This window comes from Salvelinus sp. IW2-2015, unplaced genomic scaffold (genome assembly GCF_002910315.2).
Source record: "Salvelinus sp. IW2-2015 unplaced genomic scaffold, ASM291031v2 Un_scaffold4656, whole genome shotgun sequence".
Taxonomy (NCBI): Eukaryota; Metazoa; Chordata; class Actinopteri; order Salmoniformes; family Salmonidae; genus Salvelinus; species Salvelinus sp. IW2-2015.
This window is the reverse complement of record NW_019945925.1, coordinates 1-25,486: the sequence shown is the minus strand read 5'-3', so window position 1 is coordinate 25,486 and position 25,486 is coordinate 1. Positions and strand designations below refer to the sequence as shown.

Genomic DNA, 25,486 nt, shown 5'->3' with positions numbered 1-25,486 from the left:
GGAGCGGATGTCCACGGTCCCCTTCAGTTTCTCCTCGCTGTCGCTCTCAAAGTACATGAGTTTATCGTCTCTCAGGACGAACCAACGCTGCTTCCAGTTCCTTCTGGACAGAGTGGACATGCCGCCTCCCTTCTTATACAGCCAGCCACTCTTCAGACTGTCCTGCTTCGCCCTGAACCACATGAAGGTGTCGTCCTTCAATACACACCACCTCCGTCGCCACGGGATCATCAGTCCACCTGGAGAACGGAGGGAGGGGGGTTATGAACCAACTAACATATTTAGAAATCCCTTTTTGACAACAGCAGTCATTACTAAGTGTTTTACACTAGTTTACAGAGAGCCGTGGAGAGGAAGACAGACAATGACGATTAGTGACAAGAAATGTTGCAGTCTTTGCTGGTCTCTGGTGGTCTACCAGCCAGCCAGAGGACTTACTGGTCTCTGGTGGTGTACCAGCCAGCCAGAGGACTTACTGGTCTCTGGTGGTGTACCAGCCAGCCAGAGGACTTACGTGGTCTTGGTGGTGTACCAGCCAGCCAGAGGACTTACTGGTCTTTGGTGGTGTACTACCAGCCAGCCAGAGGACTTACTGGTCTGCTGGTGGTGTACCAGCCAGCCAGAGGACTTATCTGGTCTCTGGTGGTGTACCAGCCAGCAGAGGACTTACTGGTCTCTGTGGTGTACAGCCAGCCAGAGGACTTACTGGTCTCTGGTGGTGTACCAGCCAGCCAGAGGACTTACTGGTCTCTGGTGGTGTACCAGCAGCCAGAGACCTTACTGGTTCTCTGGTGGTTACCGCCAGCCAGAGGACTTACTGGTCTCTGGTGTGTTACCCGCCAGCCAGAGGACTTACTGGTCTGCTGGTGTGTACCAGCCAGCCAGAGGACTTACTGGTCTCTGGTGGTGTACCAGCCAGCAGCCAGCCAGAGGACTTACTGGTCTCTATGGTGTTACCAGCTAGCCAGAGGACTTACTGGTCTCTAGGTGTACCAGCTAGCCAGAGGACTTACTGGTCTCTAGTGGTGTACCAGCCAGCCAGAGACTTACTGGTCTCTGGTGGTGTACCAGCCAGCCAGAGACTTACTGGTCTCAGTGGTCTACCAGCCAGCCAGAGGACCACCAACACTACAACAGGTGTCTTCAGTGCAACATGAAACCCTCACATGCCTGTTGGCCAGTGGTCACCAGCTGACTGTCTCTCTGTCCAAACGTCTGGTTTCAGAGCGCTCAGAACAATGGACTTGAATGGCAATATGGCAGGAGCAGCGAAAACAGCTGTTGGTTTTAACTGGCCGATCCATCAGTCATACCATCTAGCACCTCCCCTCTTTGTGGATTTCGAGTTCGGGAATCGGAAAGTATGACTCTAAGAAATTGTTTTCACATATAAACTTATATGTCCTAACTTAGAATCAACTGGGCTCTCCAAAAATAACATTGGAGTTACATAGAGCCTCATAGCTGGTTCCTCTCTAGGTTTCTTCCTAGGTTTTGGCCTTTCTAGGGAGTTTTTCCTAGCCACCGTGCTTTACACCTGCATTGCTTGCTGTTTGGGGTTTTAGGCTGGGTTTCTGTACAGCACTTCGAGATATTAGCTGATGTCGAAGGGCTATATAAATAACTTGATTTGACACAGAACATTCTTCTGATTGGTGATTTTCCAAAGTCCATCTAATACAGCCCTATTTTAACCACAACCCCTCAGGCTCTATGCGCCTGCAATTCAAGCCTGTGAGACGAGGTTACTAGTACTCACCTTCATGTAGAGGTAGCTGTGAAGTATGGAGGCCAGAGCCGTTCAGAAGATTCACCCTCCCATTGGACACCTCCTCGTCTGTGTCCACATAGCCATCGTTGCTTGTGTCACTGTCTATAAACTGAGACGACACACAGAGATTCATTATTACATAGCCATTTAGCAGACGCTCAGAGCCCAGTATCTAGGTGTAGGAAGCACCATGCTCAACCAACTGAGCCACCGTACAGAGGATCACCGCACAGAGGGCAGCGTACAGAGGGCCACCGCACAGAGGGCCACCGTACAGAGGGCCAGCGTGCAGAGGGCAGCGTGCAGAGGGCAGCGTGCAGAGGGCCAGCGTGCAGAGGGCACCGTGCAGAGGGCCACCGTGCAGAGGGCCACCGTAGCAGGGGCACCGTGCAGAGGGCACCGTGCAGAGGCACCGTGCAGGGCGCTGCAGAGGGCCAGCGTGCAGAGGGCCAGCGTACAGAGGGCCAGCGTACAGAGGCCAGCGTGCAGAGGGCCAGCGTGCAGTAGGGCCAGCGTGCAGAGGCGCCCAGCGTCAGAGGGCCAGCGTACAGAGGGCATCTCACAGAGGGCCATCTCACAGAGGGCCATCTCACAGAGGCCATCTCACAGGAGGGCCATCTCACAGAGGGCCATCTCACAGAGGGCCATCTCACAGAGGGGCCATCTCACAGAGGGCAGCTACAGAGGGCCAGCGTACAGAGGATCACCGCATCTACTTTGTGCATGACACAAAGTCATTTTTCCAACAATTGTTTACAGACAGATTATTCACTTATAATTCACTAGTATCACAATTCCAGTGGTCAGACGTTTAATACACTAAGTTGACTGTGCCTTTAAACAGGTTGGAAAATTCAGAAATTATGTCATGGCTTTAGAAACTTCTGTTAGGCTAATTGACATCATCTGAGTCAATTGAGGTGTACCTGTGGATGTATTTCAAGGTCTACCTTCAAACTCAGTGCCTTTTGCTTGACATCATGGGAAAATCAAAAGAAATCAGCCAAGAACTCAGAAAAAAAATTGTAGACCCCACAAGTCTGTTCATCCTTGGGAGGAATTTCCAAAAGCCTGAAGGTACCACGTTCATCGGTACAAACAATAGTACGCAAGTATAAACACATGGACATGCAGCCCGTCATACGCTCAGGAAGGAGACGCGTCTGTCTCCTAAGAGAACGTACTTTGGTGCGAAAAAGTGCAAATCAATCCCAGAACAACAGCAAGGACCTTGTGAAGATGCTGGAGGAAACAGGTACAAATGTATCATATCCACAGTTAAACGAGCCCTATATCGACATAATCTGAAAGGCCACTTCATCAAGGAAGAAGCCAACCGCTCCAAAACCGCCATAAAAAAAGCCAGACTATGGTTTGGAACTGCACATGGGGACAAGATCGTAACTTTTCTGGAGAAAGTCCTTTGGTCTGATGAAACAAAAATAGAACTGTTTTGCCAATAATGACATCGGTTAGTTCTTGCGAGGAAAAGGGGGATGCTTGAAGCGAGAAGAACACCATCCAACCGTGAAAGCACCGGGTGGCAGCATATGTTGGGGGGTAGCTTTGCTGCAGGAGGGCTGGTGGACTTCACAAAATAGATGGATCATAGAGTAGGAAAATTGTGGAACTATTGAAGCAAACTCTCAAGACATCAGATCAGAATTAAAGCTTGGTCACAAATGGGTCTTCAAGATGGACCAATGACCCAAGCATAGCTTCAAAGGTTGGGCAAAATGGCTTAAGGTCAACACAGTCAAGGTACTTGGAGTGTCCACAAAGCCTGACTCAATCCTATGAAAATATGTGGGCAGAACTGAAAAGCATGTGCGAGCCAGGGAGGCCTACAACCTGACTCAGTTAACACCAGCTGTCAGAGGAATGGGCCAAAATTCACCCAACTTATTGTGGGAAGCTTGTGGAAGGCTACCCGAAACGTTTGACCCAAGTTAAACAATTTAAAGGCAATGCTACCAAATACTAATTGAATGTATGTAAACTTCTGACCCACTGGGAATGTGATGAAAGAAATAAAAGCTGAAATAAATCATTCTACTATTATTCTGACATTTCACATTCTTAAAATAAAGTGGTAATCCTAACTGACCTAAAACAAGGAATTTTTACTGGGATTAAATGTCAGGAATTGTGAAAAACTGAGTTTAAATGTATTTGGCTAAGGTGTACGAAAACTTCCGACTTCAACTGTAGGTGGCACAGTAGTGTGTAGTTGGTAAAGTAGTGTGTAGTTAATAACATATAAATGTAGTACAGGTTTGTAAACATGCTACTCACAGAGTCTGAGCTGCCTCTGAAGGAGTCCAGGCTGTTCTGAGTACAGGACGATTTCCTCAGCACCTCATCAGTAGCATGTCCGTCCGTGATACTGGCTCCGTCTCCAGAGCCTGTACTTCCCTGCACCTCCTCAAACTCCTCCTGGTCACAGTATGACTCTGTGTCTGGTAGGATGCTGAATGACACCTCCTCTCTGACCTCCCTGGCTCCTGGGACAGGCACAGTGGGCACTCGCTGTACTCTCCTGACTGGCACAGCCTCTGGGAATCTGTCGGGTACCATGTCTATTCTAGTTGGCATAACATCGACCCTGGCGCAGGGTCTGTCGGGTACCACGTCCACTCTAGTTGGCATAACATCGACCCTGGCGCAGGGTCTGTCGGGTAACCACGTCCACTCTAGTGGATAACATCGACCACCTGAGGCGCAGGGTCCCCTGTCGGTACCAAAAAACTCCTTCTGGGCACACTGTTGGTCTCAGGAGCCACCTCTATTCTCCTGGTGGGTTGGTGACAGAGAGCCTTACCACCTCCGTTGGTGAGGGCAGGGAGAGGAAGAGCAGGGTGGTGTGTAGGGACAATAGAGGTGAGGGGGTAGTAAACAGGGGGGCAACATGGGGCCTGTGAGAGGGCCTGTGCTACCAGCCTCTCAGCGAAGGCCGGAGGAGAAGGAGGGAGAGTGGAGAAGACCTCCTGGTCCAGAGGAACCTCCACGGGGAGATGGAAGTCTGGCAGGAGGATACCGCTACCGGGACACTCCTCCTCAGCATGGAAGCCCTCGTCCACCTCCTCCTCCTCCTCCTCCACCTCCTCCTCGGCCCGGGCCAGGGGAGCGGTGCTCTCTGACGGGTCGTGGAGGTTCTCCTCGCTGGACAAACTCTGTTCCAGACCCCCAAAGTCCAGGAGCTCCAGGAACTCTGTGGCCACGCGAGACGCCTCCTTCTCCAGCCGGTAGATCTCTGCGTCYCTCCTCTGCCGGAGCTCCTCCCTGCTCCCTCCCAGGCCGTCCCCTAACATGGACACCCCGTCCTCCTTCTGGCGCTGCAGACGCTCAATCTCCTTCTCCAGCCGAAGGATYTCCTCCATCTGACGGGACTCCTCCTCRGAGGTGTGGGGGGGCAGGGAGTAGGACAGGGACACCTCCTTACGGGGAGCAGGAGAATCCATCCCCAGGGAGTTCCTAAGTGGAGAGAAGAAGAGGAAAATGATTAGAAGACTGAGTAAAGACAGTTTGCTGTAGACAGACTGGAATGACAGCCGGCACACTGCTACAGGTGTACCTGTTGTTGGCTGTAGCGTTCTCCTCGTCTTCTCCTTGCTGTCCGTTGCAAAGCTCCTCCTCCTTTCTCTTCGCTGCTTCCTGCTCCTTTCGTAGTCTCAGTTTCTCCTCCTCCTTCCTCCTCACCTCCTCCAGCTCCAACACTCTCCGTCTCTCATCCTTCCTCCTCAACTCCTCCATCTCCAACACCCTCTGTGTCTCCTCCTCCTTCCTCCTCAACTCCTCCAACACCCTCCGTGTCTCCTCCTCCTTCCTCCTCCTCAACTCCTCCAGCTCCAACACCCTCCGTGTCTCCTCCTCCTCTCGTCTCTTTTCTTCCTCCAGCCTCCTCCTCTCCCCCTCTACCTGCCTTCTCTCCTCCTCCTCCTCCTCCTCCCTCCTCTTCTTCTCCTCAGAGAGGTGGCGATAGAGGCCTCGGGCCAGCCGACCACGCTGGTGTTTCTGTAGAATGACAGCGGCGGTGCGGAGACGAAGGAACACGCGTCTCCAGAAGTGAGCCCTGTAGTTCTTCTGGATAGTGACGGTGCTGACCAGCACCCTCTTATAGCGCTTCCTACAGGAGGTGACAACACAATGTGGGGACAAGGACACAAGACATACTGTCAGTCACTGTCTCCTACAGCGCTTCCTACAGGAGGGGACAACACAATGCAGGGACAAGGACACAAGACACTGTCAGTCAATGTCTCCAACAGCACTTCCTACAGGAGGGGACAACACAATGCAGGGACAAGGACAAGACATACTGTCATTCACTGTCTCCTACAGCRCTTCCTACAGGAGGGGACAACACAATGCGGGGACAAGGACAAGACCTACTGTCATTCACTATCTCCTACAGCGCTTCCTACAAGAGAGAGGACAACACAAGTCACTGGCTGTCCACCTTTCAAACACTATCTCCTGGACCACCCACCAGGCCCTGCATCTCTGCCCAGAACCTCCACCCTGACCCAGGCCGCCAAAGCCCCACGGAGACCTCTCTCCCAACCATCTGGGGACTGGGTGACCTTGCCCACTACGTAAAAGGGGAGAGGGGACTTCATCACGTTCCATGGAGGGCTAATTTACACATCTGGCCCGGGGAGCTGACGTGGTGGGGGGTGGGAGGGGGTCTGTCTAGACGCCTGAACACGCTCTCTGATTTATGCTCTGTCTCTCTCACAGGGCAGAATGTCTCTCTGATTTATGCTCTGTCTCTCACAGGGCAGAATGTCTCTCTGATTTATGCTCTGTCTCTCACAGGGCAGAATGTCTCTCTGATTTATGCTCTGTCTCTCTCACAGGGCAGAATGTCTCTCTGATTTATGCTGTGTCTCTGTCTCTCACAGGGCAGAATGTCTCTGATTTATGCTGTGTCTCTCACAGGGCAGAATGTCTCTCTGATTTATGCTGTGTCTCTCACAGGGCAGAATGTCTCTCTGATTTATGCTAGTGTCCACAGGCAAGACTTGTTTCTGATATGCTGTGTCTCACAGGGAGAACTCTCATAGATTAATTATGCTGTGTCTCTGTTTCCACAGCAAGAGATGTCTCTCTGATTTATCTCGTGTCTCTGTCTCCTCACAGAAGAATGTCTCCATCTGATTCATGCTGTGGTCTCTCACAGGGCAAATGTGCTCTCTGATTCATCTGTTCCATTCAACGGGCAGAAGTCTCTGGCTGTTATGCGGTGTCTCTCTGTCTTCAAAGGGAAGAATGGTACTGATCTATGGGATCGTGTCTCTGTTCTCGTCAAGGGCCGAATGTTCCCTCAGTCTGTTGGAAACCCAAATACTGTGATAGTCATCTCATCAAGTAATCATGCGTCAAGTTCAATAGATGCCATTTGTTTCAAACAACTAACTATGATCAACTCTACAAATGAACATGGCGCGAGATGAACACATGCTTAATCGGTTTTTTCTAATGGTAGTCAGCAGACGTCACGGAAAGATGAACCTGAGGGACTGTCTGCTATGTGTTTCTAAATGGTAGTACAGCTGGACGTCAATGGGGAAATGAACAATCTAATGTGTTTCATAAATGGTAGTCAGCGGACCGTCAGTGGAGAAAGTCATCCTGAGGGACTGTGCTGCTAATGTGTTTCTAAAATGGTAGTCAAGCGGACCGTAGCGGGAAGACGAACACTGAGGGGCTGTCGGCTAATGATTGTCTTGCTAAATGGTGTCAGCGTGACCGTCTAGTGGAAGAATGAACAGCCTAATGTGTTTTTCTAAATGGTAGTAGCAGCGGACCAGTCAGTGGAAGATGGAACCATGCTAATCGTGCGTTTCTAAAATGGTAGTCAGCGGACCGTCAATGAGGCGAAGATGAACACTGCTAATGGTGTTGCTAAATGGTAGTCAGCGACACGGATCAGAGGAAAATGAACACTGCTATAGTTGTTCTAAATGGTAGTCAGCGGACCGCTCAGAGGGACGATGAAACTGAGGGCTGTCTGCTGAATTGTGTTTCTCAAATGGTAGTGCAGCGGAACAGTCAGTGGGAAGATGAACACTGCTAATGTGTTTCTAAATGTAGTCAGCGAACCGCAAGGGAAGACTGAACACTGAGGGGCTGTTCTCTAATGTGTTTTCTAAATGGCAATTAAAATCTTTAAACAGTTTAAAATATCCCAGATTTGATTGGTTCGGAATATCATGTGTCTGGACTGGCCCATCTTCCATAACTTATGCCTGGGACACATTCCAATAGTCTATTTAGGGTTGATTAACCATGCTTCCATAAATAATGCTGGGACATCAGTTCCCAATAGTGCTCGTTAGGGTTGATTAAACCAGATATGATCTTATCAGACATACTGGTAAAGTACGACTACTGCAAGAAAGTAAATTCTACTAACAAGAAAAAGGACAAGGTAAGCCTGGATACCAAGATCACGTTATTTTCGGTATGAATATGTCACGGAACCCTCACAGACATAATACGGTATAAACAAAAATCAATCAAAACAAACACCAGTAGACACACATCCTCCTAGAGCCGAGCAGTATCACACGTCCCCTGCACTCAACCCCGCAGTCGCACTTCCCCCAGGCGCCCCAAACCATCTCCAGTCACTCTCGACCCCAGCCCTCCATCCACTCTCCCCTAGCCTCCCTAGTTACTCTCCCCCCAGCCTCCTAGTCATCTCGCCCAGCCTCCTATCCTCTCCCCCAGCCCCTCCTAGCACTCTCCCCCAGCCCTCCTAGTCACATCTCCCCAGCCCTCCCTAGTCACTCTCCCTCAGACCTCTAGTGCCTCTCACCAGGTCACCCCAGCCCTCTCGCACAGCCAGCCATCTCCCACCAGCCCTCTCACCACCAGCCCTCTCCCCCACACCTCTCCCACCAGCTCTCCGCCCACGCCAGCCCTCTCTCCCCAGCAGTACCGTTCACCTTGCACAATAGCGGTATCGTGTGCCGGATTCACATAGCCGCCGTCGCCGCACCTTTTTCCTCTCTTCTCTCACCTGCTGTTCCTAGCTCTTCCTTTCAGAGACACCTGCAAGGACAGGACACACGCAACGGACCCACAGCACGCGCCCCAGGCAGAGAGAGGATGGAGGTTAGTTCTTGTAGGGATAGTTAGTTCGTTCTTGAGAGGTTGGATGCAGCTCCGTTTATGCCAGTCATAACATGTGCTAGCTGTTTGCGCAGAGAGCGTCCTAGCTGTTGAGCTAGGCGTGCCTGTAACTTGTTAGCCTACGCACCACTGCTAGTATTCACTATAGCTGGCTCTTCACATAGTTAGGCTACGATCTTCTTTTCATCCGCCGGTTAATCCTCTTGATAAGGACTTGGACGGAGGAGCAGGGCCGTCTGGGCCCTGCCGTTTCGAGCTACTTCCTGGGCTATGCTCACCTGACTGTCACTGGAGGAGACCCTATGCGGGACACATGACGGTGCTGCTGACTGGCATAGAGTCAGTGTTGTGTTGTTAGTGCCCACAGCTAACATCCCTGTCTATTGGTTGCCTGGCCTTCTGCTTACTTACAGACTAACTAAGAGAGAGAAGAAGAGGAGACAGGGAGGGAGGAGGCAGAGGAGGAGGCAGGCGAGAGAGAGACAGGAGGGGAAAGGAGGCAGGTGCGAGAAGAGAAAGGAGGAGGGCAGGGCGAGAGAAAGAGATGATGGGGCGAGAGAAAGGACAGCACGGGTTGGGAGGGGAAGTGCAGCAAGGCAAGAAGAGATGACACTAGAGGGGAGGGGAGCAGGATGGCACTCGAGCTCCAGAGCAGACCACTCGCTCCTCAATGAAGGAAGAGCATTCGCATTGGGGCTAGCTTAACCCCGCTCATGAATGAATAGACTGTAACGGTTTATACAGCTCTAGTTCATGCTAACTGACAGTGAGAATCACGAGGGCAGCCAACAGGGCTGCGAGTTGCCATGCTCTACAGTCCCACCACCCACACCAGCCCACCCCACGCGCCCCTGTCCACCCAGCTCCCACCCCACTTCCCCTGTCCACCCCAAGGCCTCAACAACCCATCCCCTGTCCCTCCCAGCTTCCCACGCCAACTGTCCCTGTCCTCCCAGCTCCGCAACCTACTTCACTGTCCCAACACACTTCCCCTGTCCACCCAAGCTCCCAACCCACTTCTCCTGTCCCAACCCCCAACCCACTTCCCCCTGTCCACCCCCAACCACTTCTGCTGTCCTCCCAGCTCCCAACCCACTTCCCGTCCCTCCAGCCTCCCCAACACCACTTCCCCCTGTCCCACCCAGCTCCCAACCCACTTCCTGTTCCCACCCAGCCTCACAACAGTTCCCTGTCCCACCCAGCCCCACCCATTCCCCTGATCCCTCCCAGCTCCCCAACCTTCCCCTGTCCCAACCCTTCCACTGTCCCACCCCAGCTCCCTCAACGCACTTCCCTCCCCCACCACCCAACCAATTCCCCTGTCCCACCCAAGCCACTTCCTCTGTGCCCACCCAGCTCCCCAACCATCCCTAGTCCCACCACCGCTCCCAACCCACTCCCGCCCCCCCCCCCCCCCCACTCCTCCCCCCCCCCACGCCCCCCCACCAACCCCCCCCCCCCCCCCCCTGTCCCAACACCTTCCCTTGTCACCCAGCTCCCCAACCCACTTTCCCGTCCACACCCAAGCGCACTCCCCATGTCGCCACACCAACCCAACTTCCCCTGCCACCCCAACCACCTCCCCTGTCCCACCCACGCTCCCAAACCCCCTCCCCTGTCCACCCCAGCTCCCCAAACCCCTTTCCTCTGTCCCACCACCCATCCACTTCCCCTGTTCCACCCCCACTTCCTTGTCCCTCCCAGCTCTCCCCAAGCCACCTGTCCCGTCCCACCCAGCCCCAAACCCGATTCCCTGTCCACCCACTCTTTCTGATACCACCCACTTTTCCGCTGTCCCACCCAGCTCCCCCGACCGCTTTCCGTCCCACCCAGCTCCCACACCCGCTTCCCACTGTCCCAGCCACAACCCAGCTCCCACCACTGTCCTGTCCCCCCCCCAGTCCCCACCCACTGCCCATCCCCCCCCCCCAACCCTTCCCCTGGCCCCCCACCCCCCAGCTCCCTGTTTCTCCTCAAGACAACATCCTCTCCGAGTCAACAGAGAGGAAGCTCCTGGAACACTCAACACCGGTCTGGGTCTAGCTTTCTCGCATCAACAATGCAGACATGGATAATAATTAGACTGTTCATACACAGGATAATGCAATCCCAATCTCTACTTTCAAACCGCTCTTACTTTCCTTACCTTTAACGCAACACAAATAGCCCTGCAACCACAACACTGAACTAACGCCCACAAAAGGCATGACACATCATTGTGGGAGACGTGCAAAAAAAAATATTTACACACACACTCAACGTTCATTGGGATGATTGATTGTTGTGACCTCCTCAAACTCAATGTGCAATCGAGTTAACAGAGGGATAAGATGTGCATCCGGAGTAACAGAGGATAGATGTGCATCCGGAGTTTAACAGAGGATAATGCTGGCATACGGGAGTTAACAGAGGATGATGTTGCATCCGGAGTTAACAAGAGGAAATGTGCATCGTCCGAGATTAACAGACGGATAATGTTGCTTGCCGGAGTTTAACGAGAGGAATATGTGGCTAATCCGGAGTTAACGAGGATAAATGTGCATGCGCGGAGTTACACAGAGCATCATCGTGCATCCGGAGTTAACAGAGGATAATCCCTCGAGAGATTAACCAGGTATAATGTGATGTCCGGAGTTAGGGACGAGAGGATAATCGTGGCATGCGGAGTTAACAGAGGATAATGTCACTGCCGGAGTTAACCAGAGGATAAGTGTGCATACCGGAGTTCAACAGAGGATAAAGGCTTGAAGAAAATGGTTCATCTCTAGGATCCATAGAAAGGGCTGTGTAAAATTTAAAACTGTAATTAAAACTAATCACGTTAACGGTCACTAACTAACATTACATTTAACGGGTACATAAACTCAACATTACAGCGGTCCATCGAAACTAACATTAAGCGGTCCATATAACTAACATTCACATAATCCGGTCCATAAAGATAACATAGTACAATTACACGTGTCCATATACAATCTAACATTACATTAACACGTGTCCATAAAGACTAACAATTACTTACACGGTCCATAAAACTATACATTAAGCGTTAAGACGGTCCAGTAAACTATACATTACATTACACGGTCATAAACTACATACAATTACATTCGTCCATAAACTAACATTACAATACACGTCGATAACTAAACATAACATTACATCGGTCCATTAAACTAACTATTACATAATATCGGTCCGATAAACTAAATTCATACCGGTCCATAAATCGAACATACATACAACGGTCCATCAAACCTAACATTTACATTACATACGGTCCAAAACTTAACATTCCATTAACAGGTCCATAAAACTTAAATTACATTACACGGTCATCACACTTAAACATTACATTTTACACGGGTCCTAAACTGATAAATATCATTACACCGGTCCATAAATCTAACATTACAACTGCGTCCCAATAACTAAACATAACAGTTACACATCGGTCATTAACTAACATAACATTACATGCGGTCCATATACTAAACGTAACATTACACAGGTCATAAGACTAAATTGACAATTGACACGGTCCATAAACTAACATTTACCGGTCACTAACTAAGTAAATTAAGCGGTCGCATAAACTACAATTACATAACGGTCGATAAACTACATAAACATTACAGGGTCCATTAAACAATCATAGGACATTACGAAACGGTCCGTATAACTAACAACCATACACGGTCCCTATAACTATCATATACACTACGGTTACGGTACATAAACTAACATTAGCAGACACGGTCATTAACTAATAAATAATCATACACGGCTCCCATGAACTAAATTAGCATTACACGGTCCAAAAACTAACATTAGCATTACAAGCGGTCCATAAACTAACATATACATTACAACGGTCCATAATCCGCAACATAGAACATACAAGGTCATAAACTAACATTACATTACATCGGTCATATAACTGAAAAAATAACATTAGACGGTCCATAAACTAATAATAAAATACAGCGGTCATAGCTAACAGATAAACATAACGTCTAACTACACATTACACCGGTCATAAATAACATTACAACCGGTCTATAATACTAAATGCATAATTACACCGTCGGAGTACATACTAGAGCTGAATTACATCTGACACACGGATGCCATAAACAACATACATAACCCACGGTCCTAAACTAATAACAATTACTACGGTCCTAAACGTAACATAACTTACACGGTCATGAAACTACTTACTTGGTCCAGTAACACTTTACATTAGAGTCATAACATAACATCTCTGATTACACGGTCATAAAGCTAAATTACATTACAGGTCCTAGAACTAACATTAATCATTTAGCAGCGTCAGTAAAATATACATTGAGCATTACAGGCGTCATAATAGACTAACATTAATCAGTTAAGGTCATAAACTAATCATTTACATGACACGGTCCAATAAACTGAACATTAATTACACGGATCCATAAACTAACATTACAGTTAAGCGGTCCATAAATAACAGACATTACGGCATAAAATAAATTACAACAGGTCATAAACTAACATTACATACATCGAGTCATAAAGACTGACACATTAACATTCACGGTCCATAAACTAAATGAGCATTTAACGGTCCATAAACAAACATTACTTGACACGCCGATAAACAACATTTATCATTACACGGTCCCATAAAGCTAATTAAATTGACACGGTCACCATAATCTAACATTAGCATACACGCGGTCCATTCAACTACATTAATTTACAGACGGTCCATAACTAAATTACTATTACAGGTCCATAAACTACAATTATCATTACACGGGTCCAATAACTTAACATTACATTATATCAACGTCCATAAACTAACATTACATTACACATCCATAACTGAAATTCGCTTAACGTCCATGAGACATAACATACATTACAACGGTCATAACTAACAGTTAGCAAGTAACCGGTACATAAACTCACATTACATCTAACAGACGGTCCATAAACTAACATTATTCCGTCCTATAAATACAATTACATTACCGGTCAATAAACTACATTACATTACACGGTCCATAACCTAACATTACATTAGTCGGTTGTCATGAAACTATACATGTACATTACATCACGATCTGCATTAACTAAGCATTAGCATTACAAGGTCGATAACGTAAAACATAACTTACATCGGTCTAAATAAACATTACATTACAAGTCGGTCAATAAACATAAACATTAATATCACGGTACACTAAAAAACTAATCAGTTGAAATTAACGGATCCATAAAACTAATTATATTACAGGACGTCATTAACAAGCAATTTCATAACAACGGTCAAAAACTAACATTCACATTACAGGTCATAAGCTGAAGTGATTACAGAGCCACGGATCCGTAAACTAACCATTAAACGGTTTTTCCCCCCCAACATAAAACCCTAAAACCAAAGCATTACAGAACAAAACAAACGGTCCTAAACTAACATAACATTAAACGGTCATAAAAAAACATTGACAACGGTCCTAAACTACATTACAATACCCAGTCATAAACTAACATTACAGGCGTCATAAACTAACAACTACAACGGTCCATCAACTAACATTACATTACACGGGTCCATAAACTATCATAAATTAACGGTCCATAAACTAAAAACATTACGTATAAACTAACAGTAACATTAAACACGTCAATAAACTAAATTCATCCGGGTCCATATAACTAACTAACATTAACCGCGGGTCAGTAAACTAACTATACATACACGGTCCATAAACTAAATTCACAGTTACATTCGCCATAAACTAACATAATTAACACGGTCCATAAACTAATAATACACGGTCATAAACTAAAATAACATTACACGGTCCCTAAACTAACATAAATTCTCATCAACGGTCATAAACTAACATTACATTACCGGGCCATAACTACCATTACATTACACGGGTCATAAACTAACCATTACATTACACGGTCGCTGAAACTACATTACAATACAGAACGGTCCATAACTACCATTTACATGGTCGCATAAACTATATTAATTACAATCGTCCATAAACATACATTAATTACAACGCGTCCATGAAATACCTTTACATTAACGGTCATGATCACATTACATTACACGGTCCATCACTCAAAATCATTATCATTAACGGTCGTAAACCACAACATTACAACGGTCATAACATAAATTTACAATTACGACGTGCATAAACTAACATGTACATTGAAGACGTCATAATACACGTACCATTACATTAACGGACGGTCATGAATAAATTACAATTACACGGTCCATAAACTAACATTACACTACAAGTTAAACTAAACATTAATCATAAGGTCATTAAACAACATTAAACGGTATAACTAACAGATTACAATTCATACGGTCCCTAAACTAACAGTATAAATTAGCACTGGTCCATAACTAAATACATTAAACGGTCCATGAAACTATAATTCCTTTAAGACTACGGGTCATTAACTGACATTAGACAAAGCGTAAACTAACATTTACAGCATACTAAAAACATTACAACGGTCATAGAACATAATAAAATTTTACGCGGTCCAGTAAAACGTAAACATAAATTACACGGTCCATTACTAACAAGACATTACACGTCATAAATATACTTAACGGTCCATAACTAAACATAAAATTACAACGTCCATAATATAACTAATTACAACGTAAATAAATCTAAATGACATTAGACGGTCCATAAAACTAACAATTAAACGGTCCATAAACATAATGACGTCATAAAGCACCAAACAGTAATTACCGGTACATAAACTAACATTACAAGTTGAAAGCGGTCGATACCTAACATACTATTACATAGCGGTCCATTAAACTAACATACACGTCCACAAACTAGAACTTAAGCGGTCCATAACTAACATAATTACAAGACGTCATTAAGCTAGACATTACTATAACGGTCCTAAACTAACTATTTTAAGCGTCATAACGAACTTAACGGTCATAACTAACATTAATTACACGTTCAACTAGCAGAATTAACAGGCAGATAAACTAGAGTAATTAACCGGCATAAAGCTAACATAACATTACACTTCAGTAGTCCATAGAACAGACATTCGGTCCATAAACCAGTACATTACCGGTCTATTAAACTAAATTACATAAACGTCAGATAAATGAACATTACATAACACGGTCCATAAACTAACATACCTTAACACGGTCATAAACACATAACATTACAACGGTCATAACTACATTACACGGTCGAGTAACTAATATAACTTAAACACGGTATAAACTAAAATAACATTACACGGTCCATAAACTAACATAACATTACTACAGGTCCATAAACTCATTCACATTACCGTCCAACTAAATTATTTACAGGTCCATAACAACATTAGCGATTAGAGTCAATAACATTCACGTCATCAACAACTAACATTACACCGGTCCATAACTACATAATTTCACGGGTCCATAACTAAATAACATTACACGGTCCTACCTACATAACATGACCGGTATAAACTAACATTACATTAACGGTCATAAATAACATTACACGGTCCACATAAACTAAAATTAACATTACAACGGTCATGAAGACTAAAACATTACACGGTCCTTAAACTACGATTATATTACAACGGTCATAAACAACAATTACACGGTATAAACTCACATTCACGGTCTAACTAACATTACCGGTCCATAAAGTATACAATCAACAACGGTCCATAAACTAACATTACATTAACACGTCCAATAAATCTACATTAAACAGTTCATAAATAAACATTACAGGCGGTCTAAACTACATTTAACATTCACGGTCCATAACTAACATAACATACAGCGGTCGATAACTAAATACAATTACAACGGATCCATAAACTAACATAAAAACATTACTCGGCATAAACTAACACATTGACCGGATCCATAAACTAACATACGACATTCACGCGGTCCAAAACTAACATATACATGTACACGGTCATAAACTTATACATAAATTAACAGGTCATAAACTAACATTCACTTACAAGGTTCATAAGAACTAACATATACCAGGTCATAACTACGTTACACGTCATAAACTACATTACATTACACGGTCGATAAACTATATTAACATTACAACGGTCCATAACTAACATTCACTTAACGTCCATAAACTAACATTACATTTACATCGGTCAAAAACTAACATTACATCTACACGTGTCAAGTAAACTAAATACATCATGTATACACCGGTCATAAACTAACATTACAGAGGTCATAAATCTAACATTACACGGTACATAACTACATGAACATTAACACCGGTCCATAAAACTACCATCATTTCACGTACAATAATACTAAAAAAATTAACATTACACGGTCAATAAATACATTAACGCCATAATAATAACATTACATTTACACGGTGCCATAAACTAACATACACGGTCAGATAACTAACATACATTAACGGTCATAAACTAAATTAACCTTAAACGTTCATAAAACTAACATAACTTAATCCGGTATAAACTAACATTACAGGTCCATTAAACTTAAATAACATACACCGTCCATACAACTAACATACATTTAAGCGGTCCATATATCTAACATACATTAAACAAACGGTCCATAAACTAACATTACAATCACAGGGTCCATAAACTAACATTACACGGTATAAACTCAACATAAATTACACGGTCATTAAACTACATTACATTATCAGGTCATAAACTCACAATAACATTAACCGGTCCATAAACTCTAATAATTACACGTCCATAAACTACATAAATAAACGGTCCATATATAACATTACCGGTCCAAACTAACATTACAAGAGTCCATCGAAAGCTAAAAAGTACGATTACAGCGGTCATAAACTACAGTACATTCACAGGTCATAGAACTAACATTTACAAGAGTCATATAACTAACATTAAAACGTCCATAACTAAGCATTACAATTACACGGTCCAGTAAACATAAATAACGATTAAACGTCCAATAAACTAACATAAATTACAGCAGTCCATAAATAACATAACAGTTACATGTATAATAACATTAATACACGGTCCAATACTAACATTTACATTACGAGGTCATAAATAATAACATTAACGTCATAACTGAACATTACACGGTCATAACTAACATTAAGCGTCATAAACTAACATTAACATACACGGTCCATAAACTAACATTACATTACCGGTCCATTAAACTACAATTAAACGGGATCATAAACTAATTACAATTACATCGGTCATAAACTTAACATTACAGACGTCCTAAACTAACTTACCTTAACGTCCATAAACTAAATTGACATAACCTCGGTCCATAAACTAACCATTAAATTACAACTGGTCATAAACTAACATTACAATTACGCGTCCATAAACTAAACAACACATACAGCGGTCGGCATAACTAAAATTACACGGATCCCTAACTAACAAAATTAACAACGGTCATACATACATAACATTAAACGGTCCATATACTAACTATAACTTACTATCGGTCCAAAACTAACATCTTACACGGTCATAAACTAACATAAGGTCATAACTAAACATTACACGGTCATAACTAACATAACATTACACGGTCCATAAACTAACATTACATTACACGTCTTAACGTACAGAATATAATTACCCGGGGTCAATACATAACATAATATTAACACGGTCCATAACTAACATAACATTACATACGGTCCATAAACTAATTATCACAGGTCCATACACTAAAATACATTTAACGGTCCATAACTAACATGAATTACAACGTCCATAAAACTCAAATTCCAACAGTCCATATAACTACATTGAGCACGGTCCATAAATAACTAACAAATTACTTACACGGTCATAAACCTAACATAACATTACAACACGTCCATAAACTAAATTATACATGTAACGGTCCAGTAACTACCATTAGATTAACAGACGTCATAAATAACATTAATCGTGTCAAGTAAACTAAATTAATTAACAGCGTCAGATAAACTAACATAACATTAACACGTCCTATAACCTACCTTATGAACGTTAATTAAACTAACATTAATTACAAGGTCATAAACTAACATAACATTCAATCGGTCCATAAACTAACATCCATGTACACCCGGTCCATAACTACGATTACTTATCGGTCATAAAACACTATTAACATTAACAGGTCATAACTACATTACACGCATAAATAAAATTACAACGGTCATAAACTAACATTACTATTACAACGGTCTAAACTAACATCACTTCGACGGTCAGTTACTCACATTACAATTACCTACGTCATAACCTAAACATTAACAATTCACGGTCCTGTAACTAACATAAAGAACATTACACGGTCATAACCTAACATAACATTACAACTCGTCATAATAACATAACTAACACGGTCCATAAACTAACATAACTTAACCGGTCATAAATTAACATTACAGGTCCATAAAGAACTAGAATTACACGGTCCATAAACTAACATAACATAACACGGTCATAAAGACTACATTACATTACACGTCCAGAAAACTTAACAGTTAAGATTACCGGTCAAAACGAACATGTAAAAGAGTCCTAAGACTAAATAACGTTACACGGTCATAAAAAACATAAAGTACACTGGTCCATAAAAACATAACATTACATCCGGGTCATAAAACTAACATTACAATTACACGGTCATAAACAACAGTTAAACGGTCCAATTAAATAACTTAATTACGACGTCGATAAACTAAATAACATGTACAGGTCAATTAAACTAAAAACATTACATTAACGGTTCCAAAACTAACATAACATTAAGGCCGGTCCATAAATAACATTACACAGGTCCATAACTAACATTACATCGGTCCATAAACTACATAGCATTACACAGGTGATAAACTAACATTACATTACAGGGATCGGTCCATAACTAACATTTACACAGTCATTAACTAACGATTACATACGGTCATACTCAACAGTTTAATTAACAAAGGTCTAAACTGAAAATAGACATTGACAGGTGTCCATGCAGACTACATAACATTACCGGTCCAAGACTAAATAATCATTACATTACACGGTGCATACACTAATTATACACGGTCATATGACTAAACATTACATTACAACGGTCATAAACTAACATTAAAGTTACCGGTGTGCATAAACTAAAATTAGCAATTCACAGCTGTCATAAACTAACATTACATATTACATCGGTTAATTAACTAACATAACATTACACGGTCCATTAACTAACATTACATCGGTCGATAAACTAATATAACATTACACGGTCCTAACTAACATATATATTCGACGTCACTACTACTAATACACGCATAAACGAAATTAAATTGTACACGGTCATATACAACATTAATTAACGGTCCTAAACTAACATTAACCGGGTCATAAACTAACATAACTTACCGATACATAACTGAACATATAATTAACGGTCCATAAATCTAATAACATTGAATCGGTCCATAAACTAACATACAGTTAGCACCGGTCCATAACTAACATTAAATACACGGTCGATAAACTACATTACAAGCGGTCCATAACTAACAATTACATTAAGGTATAACTAACAACATTACATCGGTCTACACTAACATACAACGGTCCATAAATACATTAAGGTCCTAACAACAATACATTACAACGGTCCATAAATAACATTACTTCACCGGTATAACTAAACATTAACACAGCTTCCATAAACCTAGCATTAAGTCATAAAACTAACATTCATTACATCGGTCCATAAACAACTAAACCTTACACGGTCCATAAACTACAACATATACACGGTCATAAACTGAACATAACAATACAACGGTCCAATAAACTACATACATTAACGGTCCATAAAATCAATAACATTACCGGCCATAAACTAAACATACACGGTCGCTATAAACGAACATAATCATTATCACGAGTCCGCATAAAGTAACATTACATTTCATCGGTCCCTAAATAACATTAAGCGGTCCTAAACTAAACATTACCATTAACGGTCATAAAGTAACATTACAATAACAACGGTAATAATAAATTAAATGAAACGGTTCATAAATAATTACAATTACAAGGTCCATAAACTAACATAGACATCTACACGGTCCATAAACTAAATCCATTCACGGATATAAACTAACATAAAATTTAACGGTCAATATAACTAAATAACATTACAGGTCATAACAACATAGACTACAACGTCATAACTAACATACATTACCGCCTAACTAACAAACATTACATTACACGGTCATCAAACTAAATCTACACCCCGGTCATAACTAATCATAAATTAACAATTACAGCGGTCAATAACTAAATTACACCGGTCCATAAACAACTTACATACTACGTATAAACTACCATAAATAACCAGGTCTCCATAAACTACAAAATTACACGGTCCATAAACTACATGTAACGTCATAAACTAACATTACAGGTCCCACTAAACTAACATACTTACACGGTCATAACAACATTACATTAAACGGTCCATAACTAAAACATTAACATCCAGTAAACCAATTACACGTCCTACTAACATTAATTACACGGTCATAAACTTACATACATTAAGGTCATAAACTAACATACGATTACAGGTCCATAAACTAACATTAGCATTCCAACGGTCGCAATAAACTAACATTGACATTAACGATGGTGATAGAACTAACATTACAATTACACGGTCCATAACTAACATTAAGCGTCTAAACTAACATTAATTACACGTCCATAAACGAACCTAACATTCAAGCGGTCGATAAACACATAACACGTCCAATAAACTAACAAACTTACGGTCATGTAAACTTAAAATAACGATTAAGGTCCAATAGACTAAATTAACACGGTCCATAAACTAACATTACAGAACGGTCCATAACTAACATTACACAGGTCCAGTAAACAAATAACATTACGGTCCATAAATTAACATACATTACACGGTCCATGAATCGTACATAAATAACTCAATAACTCACATAATGATCACGGCAACACTAATCATTTAAATTACAAACGGTCCATAAACTAACGATTAAGTTCAATACTAACATTGACATTCAATCGTCATAACTACAAATAAGCATTACAGGTGCCATAATCAACATTACACGTTCAAGTAAACTAACATTGAACATTAACGGTCATAAACTAACTAACATTTTTTATACACGGTCCCCCCATAACTAACTAAATTATAACAGGTCACATAAACTAACATTACATTACAATGACGGCCTCCAGTAAACTAACATACATACCGGTCCATTAAACTAAACATACAATTACATCGGTCATAAAACTAACATTGACACGTTAAGAAACCTACATTACATTACATCGGTCCATAAACTACATATACATTACCGGTCGATTACATTACTTACCGGTCCAAAACTAACATTAACAGTAATCGGTCATAAACAAAAATAACTTACCAGCGGTCGATAACTACATTACATTACACGGTCCTAAACTAACAAAACATTACCGGTCATAAGCTACATATACATTAAAACACGGTCCATAACTAAACATAAATTACGATCGGTACAGTAAAACACTAACATAACTTACACGGTCCATAAACAACATAAATTACAACGGTCCATAAACTAAATTAACATTACATCGGTCCATAACTAAATAACTTATACATGGCGTCCATAGAACTACATTCACATTCACAAAAGCGGTGCATATAACTAACATTCACTTACACACGTCGTAATACATTCATTCACCGGTCCATAAATAACCAACATTAAACGGTCAATAAACTAAAAGTATACACGGGTCATAAAACTAATCAAGACAGTTACATGGGTCCATAAAGACGCTAAACAACAATTAACATATATATCGCGGTACCATAAAACTTAACATTACAGGACGGATCCATAAACGTAACATTAGCATTAACTGGTTGCATAAGACTCATACATTGACACGGTCAGATAAACGAACATTACATTAACGAGTCCATAAATGCTTAACATTAACATTAACACGGTCCATAATACTACATTAGACAAACGGGTCAGCAAACTAACTTAGAGCTGTCCATAAAGCTAAGACAATAACATAACGGTCCATAAACTACATAACATTAGAGGATCCATAAAGTAACATAACCATTAACACGGTCAGTAAACTAAATAACATATGCACGGTCATAAATAAAACATAACATAAGACACACACAAACAACACCACCAACCGCACGTCCATAACTAACATACTACGGTCATAAACTAACAATTAACACGGTCCATAAACTATAAATTAACGCGTTTCCAATAGAACTACATAACATTTACATCGGTCGCGTAACTAACATTACATTACACGGCATAAACTAACATTAACATTACACGGTCCTAAATAACATTACATGCGGTCCACAAACATAACATTACCGGGTCCTATAATCCTAACAATACATTACACGGTCCATAAACGTGAACATTACATTACAGCGGTCCATAAACTAACATTACAGCCGTCATAAAATACAATTACACGGTCATAAACTAACATCAATTACAACACGGTCATAAACTAACATAGACTAACATCGGTCCATCAACTTAACATAACATTTACAACGGTCCAATAAACTAAACTAAATTACAGTTACAAGCGGTCTAAGACTACATTACAGTCGGGTCTAAACTACATTACAATTAAGCGGTCCATAAAGCTATACATTAGCATGTACACGATGCATAAACTAACATTTATTACATCGCGTCTCATAACTAACCTTACAAGATTACAGGGTGCATAAACTACGATACATTGATCATAAAAGTACGGTCCATTATAAGTACATTAGCACCGGTCATAAACTAATGATTAGAAATTACACGGTCATAATACAGAACATAACAGATTTACACAGTCATAACTAACCGAGTAACATATCTCGTCGGGTCTTAAAGACTAACATTTACATTACAGGTTCCATAAACTACATTATTATCGTGTCATCGACTAAGTCATACATAAATACCGGTAGCAGATAAACTAACATTACGGTCATAAACTAGACATATTTACATGCGTCCATAAACTCAACATAACATTAACCGGTCCGTAAACTACATAAATTACACGGTCCATTAACTAGAATTAAACAATTACATCAGACGGGTCCAGTAAATAACATTACATTACAGCGGTCCATAACTAACTTGACAACGTCCATAATACTAACCTTACAGTTACAACGGTCCATACATAACTAACATAACTATTATAACGGTCCATAAACTAACATTGACTTAACGGTCCATGAAACTATAATAATCGGTATCAGATAACATTACACGGTCCAAAATCTAACATTACATTCGGCCATAAACTAAATACATCAAGGTCCCATAAACTAAGAATTAGCATTACACGGTCATAAACGTAGCATTAACCAGTCATAAACTGACATTACACGCGGTATATACTATATTCATTACACGGTCATAAACTAACATACATTACACGGTCATTAAACTAAATAAAATTACACGGTCCATAAACTAACTAAAATTACACGGTCCATAAACAACAATAATTAAAATGACGGTCCATAAACTCAATAACTGACAACGGTCCATAACTAACATTACATCGGTCCATGATCAACGTGAAATTACATTGACACGTCCATAAACTAATACTATTTACAACGGTCAATAAACTAATTTAGTACGGTCATAAAGCTAACATCAGCATTACTCGGTCGCATAAACTGACATTACATTACAGACGGTCCATTAAAACTAATTAATTAACACGGTACATAATAACTAACATTACAGTTACCACGGTCATCGAAACTACATCTACATTACTCGGTCAAAACTAAACATAAAATTACGGTCATAACTAAATACACGGGTCATAAATCTAACGTGTTACACGGTCATAAACTACATAAATTAATCGGTCATAAACTAAGCTAAACATTACAGGTCCATATCTACATAACATTAAAAATTACAGTACGGTCAAGTAACTAACATTACAGCGGTCCATATACTAACCATAAACATTGACTTATCGACGGTCACTAAACTAACATAAGAACGGTCCTAAACTAAATATACATTAACGGTCATAAACTAACATTATTACAATCGGTCCATCAACTAACATTGAGCATTACGACGGTCCAAATCTAACATTACATGTAGACGGTACATAACTATACATCCTGTACAAACGTCCAATAACCTAACATTACAGACGGTCCACTAAACTAACATACATTACACCGTCATAAGACTAAACATATACATTACACAGCGGTCGATAACTAACATACACATTCCAATGACGCCGATAAACTAAACATTATACATTCAGACGTACGTCATATAACTAAACATTCGACACGGTCATTAAAACTAAACATCGACATTGACCGCGTGTCTACTCAGCATTAACATTGAAAACACGGTCCATGAGACGTAACATAACAGTTAA

The 25,486-nt window shown here is 41.9% G+C and overlaps 1 protein-coding gene across 1 annotated transcript; it reads right to left on the bottom strand.

Moving 5' to 3' along the window:
• On the bottom strand, positions 1-6,390 carry LOC112077527 (uncharacterized). The gene is made up of 8 exons (XM_070441732.1): positions 6,261-6,390; positions 6,111-6,118; positions 5,965-5,972; positions 5,346-5,897; positions 4,521-5,245; positions 4,067-4,407; positions 1,753-1,880; positions 1-233 (listed from the first exon to the last, which is right to left on the bottom strand). Exons 1-8 carry the CDS (start codon positions 6,388-6,390, stop codon positions 134-136), a joined length of 1,992 nt encoding a protein of 663 aa, XP_070297833.1. The 3' UTR covers positions 1-133.
• Between the last annotated feature and the right edge of the window lie 19,096 nt (positions 6,391-25,486).